The 10,357-nt window shown below is 33.6% G+C and overlaps 1 protein-coding gene across 1 annotated transcript; it reads left to right on the top strand.

Moving 5' to 3' along the window:
* Positions 1-2,942: 2,942 nt before the first annotated feature.
* On the top strand, positions 2,943-4,343 carry LOC123562918 (collagen alpha-1(X) chain-like). Its single transcript, XM_045355504.2, has 2 exons — positions 2,943-3,191; positions 3,861-4,343. The coding sequence occupies exons 1-2, from the start codon at positions 2,984-2,986 to the stop codon at positions 4,271-4,273; spliced, it is 621 nt and encodes a 206-aa protein (XP_045211439.2). The 5' UTR covers positions 2,943-2,983; the 3' UTR covers positions 4,274-4,343.
* Positions 4,344-10,357: the final 6,014 nt, after the last annotated feature.

Here is a 10,357-nt window from a genome sequence, read left to right on the forward strand (position 1 = left end):
CCAACCAAGAAGAATAATAGCAGACTCGGTAATGAAATGTGCAACACCTCTCACGCCCCCTGACACCGGCTTAAGCGGAACTCTGTTACACATATGTTGAATGGATTCCATGATCCCAAAGGACCAGAAAATAGAAATCTATAACGTTAACGATACGGGGTGCAACATGGCACTTTAAGATTGCTGTTGTGATAGTTGATAAAATCTGTAAAAAGGTTCGTCCGGAATCATTTCTTTATATGGCTGACAATCTTAAGTGTAAAATATGTTCTATTCATATGCGCAGACTGCAGTCATGTACTTTTATTATCACGAATTATCACGTATTAAATGGACAGCAAATAGTTTTTCATTAATACACATAAAATACAAGTAGTTTCGTGTGGATGGAATACATGAGTACAAAATAAAGTTTAAAGCCTATGTATATGATTCACAAATTGAACTTTTCAGGAAAACCTCTAAAATGTCTGCTTCCTCGTGTCACAATATTACTTTATCTCTTTCCGCTTGCATGCCATCGCTGGATTTAAATTTAGAAACAATTTTGAGACAGGTTATAGACAGTCTGTTAGAATTTATCTGAGACTTCCGTCTGTGTATCTTATCTCAGACTTCCGTTTATGCATTGTCTAAACTACTCAAAAAAAATAAGCACTGTTCATTTGCTCATTTATTGTTTGTTAACTATTCAAAAACACTGACCGTCTTTTAAATAGTTCTTTTGTAATTGATAAAAAAAGCGTCAAAATCGTAGGCAAAACACTATTTTGTGTCAAAAGCTCGTATTCATAGGAGATCGTGTATAAACTAATGTATGGAAAGCCTGTGTGCCATGCTAATTGCCAAATCCTTAATGCCAACTGCTTAATGCTAAATATCGATTATATTGTTGTTATGAACACTTTTATTACTCAATAGTAAGCTACTATTTAACATTCCACGTGAATGTATTTAACACATTCATCATTTTTTTGATAATAAAACAGTTGTTTTTTGTTTGTGTGTGTGTGTGTTGTTGTTGTTGTTTTTTTGTAGTTTTTTTTTTTTTTTGACAGAAAATTGCCTTTCAGAGTAATTTTGATAAGGAAACAAAAAAAACACTATACTATCTATTGGCATATATGCCAAAGACTTTATTGGGAGGGAGGGAGTTGGGGGAGGGCAAATGTCTATTCCAAAAAATAAGCAGTGGGGGCAAATGTCCCACTTACCATTTCAACTGGGGTGGGGGGGGGGGGGGGGCAAAAGTCCAGCAGTCCATTTTTCATTTGGGGCAAATGTCCTGGTGCGGCAAATGTCCTACAACCTACTATCGGTCATACGGACGTCGGAACGAAAATATGTTCACTCTGAAACGTTTAGAAATTTATTTTAAAAAGAGATCAAAGCTCTGGCTTTATTTAGCATTAAGCATGGTCCATTGGTCTTCCATACCTTGAAATGTGTTCTACTTTCCTAAAAAAAGCAATTGTTCATTTATGTGTAAAAATGTGGTTACTACTTGCCATTTACTTGTTGCTGTTTGCTAAGTACTTCTTGTCAGTGGTATATAAAAAGAAGTTTAAAATAGTTACAATATGTGCATGTTTCTAATTGCCAGTTGGCATTTGCCAGATGCTATTTGCCAATTCCTGTTTACTTATTGCCAATTGTTAATTGACAGTTCGACGTCCCAGATATAAAAGTTCATAATAACAGAACTTTTGAGAAAACGGAAAAAACTATATATTTAGATTCCATATTGTAACTTCATAGATAAAGCGTTCAAATTCTTAATATACCGATAAGTATATACTTATAAAGCTGCTACTGTTAAAGAAATTGTCTATACGCCTTTTTGCAGTGTTCAATAATGAAATGTCGTATCTGCTACTGACGACCTATTTACTTTATAATCCAAAATCACAAATAGTCAAACTTAATAGATTGTAAGTGGCAGATACGACCTTTTTCTTCAGTAGATATTTCAAAAACCTCCCAAAACTGGGTCGTAAGTAACAGATACGACCTTGTATTATTAACAAAATGTTGTTTTATGTTCAATAAACAGGGTCACACAATTATGATTTTATGTTCAAGTTATGGCCCTTTCAATGCACTTTCTGCAAATGTATAGGTCATAAAAGGTCGTAACAGATACGACCTTATATTTCTGGGACGTCGAAATGTTGTGTTTTATTTTTCGAAACGAGATTACTTGCATTCATCTAGGAAATTTAAAACAAAATCATGTCAAAAATGGGGTAGATGCAAATATGTCATTTATTGAAAGTCGGCAACGAACAAACGCAAATAGCCGCTAGCAATTAGAAAAAATAGCAATTGGTAAATAACAATTAGCAAAACAGTATTGGAAAATATTACTATTGGCAAATAGCAATTATATATTATAGTAACTGGCATATCGTCCCTAGACTTCCATACATAACCACTTTAAAGTGAACCGTACACCATCTATCAGACACGTCGTGATATGAAAACCAAGGTTGAAATTATGTTACAAATTTTCTTGAAAGGATCTAAAAACGTTTGCAGCATTTTTGATTTATTGATTCAATATATATTTTCCCTGTGTGGTCATTTATAAACTGTCCTCTATTGTAAAGTCATAATAATCAACGGAAATGCTAACCCAGTTACTGCCAAACGATGGCGATTTTTCGCCGGACGTGCACAGTATTTTCACTTTGTTGCTATTTCACAAGAGTTGTAAATATTATTTGTTCAAAAAACAAATGTGTGAATTAGCTTTTCATACGTTTATATTCAATACAATATCAAAGTAAAAAATGAATAAATGAATATATATATATTTAAATTTTTCATGCATCTATTTGCCATCGTGCAAAGAAGTAAAGCCATATTTATTTCGGACACTATAGAATTGGGAAACCCCCTTGCTGATAAGGCATAACAAGAATTCATATAAAATGTTTTGAATCATAATTTGGTGTAACTGTTTGTAGCTTTTTCAAAGAAAATGAAATCATTAAAATTTATAATAGTTTTATTACATGCCTGCTGCATACACGGTAACATCGAGGAGAGACTGGAGAAGTTGGAGACGGACATGGTCAACTTGAAGGAACATGTTCACCACCAGGATGTGTTGATTAACCACCTAAACAACGTTATATTAAGTCAAAATGAACAGAATGGTGGAAACGGTACAACGAGGGGAAGGAGATGTAAGTACAAAATAATTTACGGTTGGAAATACTTAGTCTCAAAATTTTATTGCATAGGTCAGTATCGGAGAGATTTGTTTGTTTGTTTTGGGTTTAACGCCGTTTTTCAACAGTATTTCAGTTATGTAACGGCGGGCAGTTTAACCTTACCAGTGTTCCTAGGTAGATTCTCTACCAGTACAAACATGTTCTCCGCAAGTAACTGCCAACTTCCCCACATGAATCAGAAGCGGAGGACGAATTATTTCAGACACAATGTATTTTATCAAATCGTCACGGAGAACATACGGTCCGCCCGGGGATCGAACTCACGACCCCGTGATCCGTAGACCTGCGTGTAGAACTCATTACACTTGTAAACTTTTTCTTTGTTTGCCTTATATTTTTTTTTTAATTTTTATGATACTCTGCTTTCCTAGAATATTATGATTGATACATCCCAATAATGATTTAAGTGTCTTGCTTCAGACAAATTCTAATAGTACTGATGTGTGAACCAAACATTACGTTCTACATTAGTTGTCAAATGCAGACAGTATACTCATGTGCTGTTTTGACTTACGATGTAATTACGATGTAATTTCCATTAACCTAAAAGTATTGCCTTTTTACAGAGGACAGGAATGGCTTTCTACAGTTTTTTTATCAAATGATATTTTCTCTTTACAGCTTTCCTTCAAAGTTCTATGGCAGCATTTACGGTTCTCATGGACCATGTGATTCTTGCCCAGCCCGCAAATACTCCTCTGGTTTTCAACCGAGTTATAACCAATCTAGGAATTGCTTACAACAGTCACACTGGGAAATTCACAGCCCCTCAAGATGGGGTTTACTTGTTCTCTTACTCAATGCACGTCAATAGGATCGGCCAGTCCTTTTTGCAACTAGTTAGAAACGGTGTGCAGATTGTTGGCTCCGTGACCGAGTCGACCAATGACTACGGAGACACGCAGGGCGGAAGTACGGCTGTGATTGATTTATTCGCGGGTGATCAAGTTTGGGTCGAAGTGTTCTATGATGAGAATGACAGACTTGAAGGAAAATATGGCGGAACGTCCTTCACTGGGGCGTTGCTTGCGTAAAACGAGTTGACATTTTTATTATTATGTTCTTGTAAATATTTCACTTTATTAAATAACTATTATATTTTAATTGTTTATGGTTATTTGTAAATATAATCGTGCTAGATCTCCTTTTGGTAATAAAAAACGTCCATCTTAAATGATACAATATCAGGCCGATATCAAATTGATATCAGTTTAGCAGAGATGACGTAATATCGGTCCGAAATATGCAGTTATAGATATAGGTATCTGAAATCAGTTTGCCAACATTTGTCCGATATACAAATGGTTGCTGGTTTGGGGAAATTTAGATCTTTTGCAATATAGTAAATTCTTTCAACTTGGTGCTTATAAACGGAAACTTTATCTATGTCATTGCTGTTGAACCTTCTTGTCTGCAAGTGGACGGTATATATTTATGTAAAGTTGAGATATTTACATGGTTAAACGTTTGCATATTTTGATATGGAGTTTACACGAAATCACGCCAAAATCGAAATCATGTGATCACAAACACTGACCATCTTCCAGTAAGACAAGTAAACCTGTATTAAAGGATAATGAATGGTTAATTTTGTTTTTGAATGTCTGCTAGTAAAATGCAAACGTGCAGGTTAAAGTCACACCTGAACTTAAACGCCACGCTTATGAATGTCAACATAATGGTTATTTCCCGCGCGTTTAAGTTGCCTGGCTAAAAATTGTCATTTCCTGTATTTTCTTTTTACAATAAATACTGACCTTTCCCTCTCAAATGAATCTTCAACGAAACATTTGTATTGCGTGTGTTACAATTCTTCCAAACGTAACTTGCACTCGTGAAAATATTGCATAATATGGGTTTTTCACTCGGTGAAACATATTTCAATCGTAAACAAATATTCTCTATGCATTCTATATAAAATGGAACTGTCACACATAGCTAAACCAATTTCATAGTACAAATGCTTGCCTCATTTTGAAGAATTGTCCTAAAACAGACTTAAAATGAAGAAAAGGGTATGGGACTTGTACCTTCTAAGTCAGATTAAAATAAAACATAATAAATAATAATGAATTTAAAAAAAAAACTAGCATTAATTTAGACTTCTGTGACCAGCTTAAGTGAAAAGTTTGCGTCTAATAACCTCTCCGCCATTATGCGATAGCAGAGATGCTGGCTTTGTTTCAGTCTCCTTTGAAATTAATACTTCTCGTGTGGGACTATTTTTCATGGATTTCGCGGTTGTGACCATCCATCATATCAAATCCCAAAGAACACAAATAATTTCCATTCGTTTTATCTTCATAATTTAAACACAATTCATCATAACCCCATGACCTAGCCGTTTTGTTCAAAATCATGAAATTCATCATTCAGTAATCGCCTCACTCTAGAAGAGAATACTCGCGAATTGACTGATCTGATTCGGAAAACAGTTATAATAGATATAACAGTTATAACAGTTCTGTATATTTAACAGTTATAATAGATACAAGATCAAGTTTTATAACCACTAACATCGGAAAAATATCGACAATTTACCGATTTAGTTGAAAAAAATGCAGGAATTCTGTCGGCCGTAAGATCTGTAAAAAGCCGACTAATAATAAAACAACACAATAAATTTATTTATTTATTTGGGTTTTACGGCGCACCAACACAGTATAGGTTATATGGCGCCAAACAGGACTACAAATTTTGGTTTCATATATCATATACATCGAAATAAAAACAGGAGGTATGGAACAATAAACGTACTGATGTACATGTGTACTGAAATTCAAAAGGGATGTGTAACCTCCAATTTCTTGTAATTTCATCGGCGGGCAATTTTAATTAAACGAATTTGCTTGTTGTTTTTAAAATGGAAAATCAGTATGATTTAGTGTCGACATCACATGTAAATCACGTACGTATATCTCCGTTCCATGCGTTTATATATGGTAACAAACTGCTTCTTTCTTGCTGGGTTTAAAGACACCGACCTCCAGGTTTCGGCTGAAAATTTTCTTTCTTTAAAATTGAACTTTGATCATATAATATTATGAACATTCGAATACGAGTTTTTTTGTGCTCAGGTGCGACTTGAGCATTTTGTGCTCATGTGAGCTAGTATCATTATTTCCACCATAATTAAGTCTGTTAGATATAGTCAAACCTTACATAGAACCTTAATGCTACCATTTGAGACCTAGATCAGGTCCATACTGATTTAACCTTAGAAAATATATTTTAAGTATGAAAAGGGTCATTTTTGGGTAAGAACTTTCGTTGGAAAATATGTGATAGGATAAAATTATCTATATGGTCTCATTAAAATAAAATCTCAGTAAAATGAAACAAAAATAGATATTTATATAATTGTCTTCAATAGCTGTGTGGAAAAGGAATATGCTGTCCCCTTACCGCAACCCACACATCTGATATTAATTTAAATGACGAATGTATAATATGAATGATATTGCCCACATCAATTTAAATTGTGTATAATATGAACGGTATTGTCTAACATCAATTTAAATGATGTATGATATGAATGATATTGCCTACATAAATCTAAGTGATGTGTCTGTAATATGAATGGTATTCTCTAATATTATCTTTTAAATGAGGTGTGTATAATACCAATGGTATTGTCTGATATTAATTCAAAGAGAAATCGAGGGAAAACCTTGTTGCAGAATAAACCAAACAGTAAATAGCAACAAACAACAAGACTAGAATATAGTATACAGAACCTTTAATATATTATCTAGCAAAAATATAATATAATTCACTATACTAAGCTAAAAATGTTTTGTTTCATAAAATGGTTTCAAAAATAACAAAAATGCATAACATATCTGTAAGTATTTGATACGTTATAATGTAATATTATGCTCTAATATCTACAATAATATATAACTATAAATCATTCAAAATTTTAAAACAGCCCATGGAATGTAGAGTGAACATTTGAACAAATACGAAGGCCCATACTATAACACTATAGGCCCAGTGTAGTGAACATCAATCAAGCTGTTTATTTAGCTCTGGCAGCCCCTAAATGGGGTAATATACCCCCATGTATCCACATTTGGGACAGAACACAGGCCAAGTTTGCTGAAGATTCATCATGCAAAGCATGAGAAGTAATTTTTCTATTTTTAGCTCTAGCTGCCACTCAAAGGGGCCAAGTGTCCCAATCTGGATAAAATTTAAAGAGAACCTTAAAATGATGGTACAGACCGAGTCTGGTGAATATCCATCCATCTTTTCACTAAAAGAAGTTGTTTAAAGTTATTTCTATTTATAGCTCTAGCAGCTCCTTAAATGGGCTAAGTGTCCTTATTTAAACAAACTTAGGAGAGGACATTGTAATGATGCCCAAGACCATTTATTTATTTATTTGGGTTTTACGGCGCACCAACACAGTATAGGTTATATGGCGCCAAACAGGACTACAAATTTTGGTTCCACATCTCATTTACATCGAAATAAAAACATGAGGTATGGAATCAAAATTTGCATACCTGCTGGAATCACAGAGTTACTGCAAAACCAAGTGTTAAAACCCTATTAGACCAAGTTTGATGAAGTTTCACAAGAAGTTGTTTAAAGGTCTTCCTATTTTTAGTGACTCCTAAAAAGTAGCCAAGCTGAATTATGCAATTTGATAAAGGTCCATGCCAGGATGCTTCTGACTAAGTTTGGTCTAACTCTGACCAGTAGTTTGAAAGATGAGGATATTTTAAGTAAAGATATTGATGCATGATGACAGTCGATGGCTGACAGACCTATACTAACATTTGTAATAGCTCACTCTGAACAAAGTTCAGGTGAGCTAAAAACACTATCATAATGGTAGGGCCCTTTCATGTGAAAGAAATTTCTTTTCTGCACAAATTGTCATAAAATGGAATGTACACAAAGTAACAAATATAAAATTACTTTTCTGCACAAATTGTCATAAAATGGAATGTTAATACAAAGTAACAAATATAAAATTACTTTTCTGCACAAATTGTCATAAAATGGAATGTACACAAAGTAACAAATATAAAATTACTTTTCTGCACAAATTGTCATAAAATGGAATGTTAATACAAAGTAACAAATATAAAATTACTTTTCTGCACAAATTGTCATAAAATGGAATGTACACAAAGTAACAAATATAAAATTACTTTTCTGCACAAATTGTCATAAAATGGAATGTACACAAAGTAACAAATATAAAATTACTTTTCTGCACAAATTGTCATAAAATGGGATGTTAATACAAAGTAACAAATATAAAATTACATGGCACTGCTTTTACAGTCTTTTTCAGACTTAAAGAAGTATTTTAAAGACAGAATGAATTCAAGGGTCTTCCACAAAATTAATATCTTCACCAGAAAGTATATTAATATAACACTTCTTTCAGAAAGGCATAAATATTTTCCACATAGGAAAATACTGTGTAATATTTTTCGGTCTCTGCTGAAATTTTAATATCAATTTTACTAAAACTTCAAGGTTAAAATTCCAACTCAGACTGACCATCAATACTGAATAGCCACTTGAAAATAGTTATTAACATTAAATTTAGTCTTAAACATGCTATTTAGATATTAATGACAAATACAATTTCATTGTCAAACTCAGCTGAGACTGAAAAAGTTTTGTGAACACCAGACCTGGAATTCATCATTCCACTACCTTAGATAATTGTCTGATTATGTACATGTTATTTGGAACATATATAATATGCATTATTCATTATTACTGCTGCATATGTTACTTAACATAGTAATAAATCTGCACTGAATTTAAACGTATATGAGCAGCATGGCACCTATATCAGAGGTCATGTGACCCAGAGCTCTAAATATCAATATATGGCACAGTTTCAGCAATATTTGGCACACCTCTGGGTGAGCAACATCGCAACTTTATACTTACAATGACATGATGACAAGTAACTAGAAACATATATATCACAAAACAAAACCAGATATAATTTTACAACCATGATTAAATAAGATAAACACGATAAGAGAGCCATAGTTGCACTAAGTCGCTCACCTGAAATTGACTATTTGACCTTGAATATATGTATGGCACACTGAATTGTGAATGACAACATCAGTAAGGATAAACAATCTGACCCTGAAGGACCTGTATTGCTCACCTGACCTAGTCCTTAACCCAGATATCCTAGTGTCTGAGTTGACCTAGATTTCATTGACACAAACATTTTGACCAGGTTTTTTCAATGTTTTTGACCTACTGACACAGTTTTTGACCACAGGTACCCCACTGTTGAAATGGGCCCAGGTACAGACAAATATTCTGTCAAAGATTTATGAGGATCAAGTTGAAAAAGTGGCAACTGAAGTTATATGATGTGAGCTATAATGACCTAGTTTTTTTCTCCAAGTGACACAGTTATAAATTTATCCTAGATTTTAAACAGTTAAACATTCCTATCAAGTCTCATATTGATCAGGTAGAAAATTGGGCCTTCTGAGTGATAACAATGTCTTTCTTTGATCTGACCTAGTGACATAGTTTTTTGTTTAGATAATTCAGTATCGAACTTGACCTAGATTTCATTGAGACATACATTTGGACTAAGTCTTATGGAAATCAACAAGAACATGCAGCCTCTAGAATGATAACAAGGTATTTTTATGATTCGACCAAGTGACCTACCGGTTGTTAAGACCTCATGAAACCCAGTTTTGAACCTGACTTAGATTTCAAAAAGACAAACATTCTGAGAGTTTTATGAAATTCAAGTAGTAAATATAGCCTCTAGAGAGAGAACAATGTTTTTTCTATGATCTGACCCAGTCACCTAGGTTAAGACCTGGATGAACAAAGTATTAAACTTAATCTAGATTTTATAGAGACAAAGATTCTGACAAAGATTTATGATGATCAAGTTGAAAATGTGGCCTCTAGAGTATTAACAATGGTTTGATCTCATTTCCGATCTCGTGCAACTCAATTCTGAACTCAAATCTAGATTCAATAAAGAAAAAGATTCTTACAAAGTTTTAGGAAGATCAAACAGAAAAGGTGGCCTCTAGTGTAAACAAAGTTTTTCTATGATTTAACCTAGTGTCCCAGTTTTTGTCTACTGGTAACCT

Source organism: Mercenaria mercenaria, chromosome 2 (assembly GCF_021730395.1).
Source record: "Mercenaria mercenaria strain notata chromosome 2, MADL_Memer_1, whole genome shotgun sequence".
NCBI classification, from domain to species: Eukaryota; Metazoa; Mollusca; class Bivalvia; order Venerida; family Veneridae; genus Mercenaria; species Mercenaria mercenaria.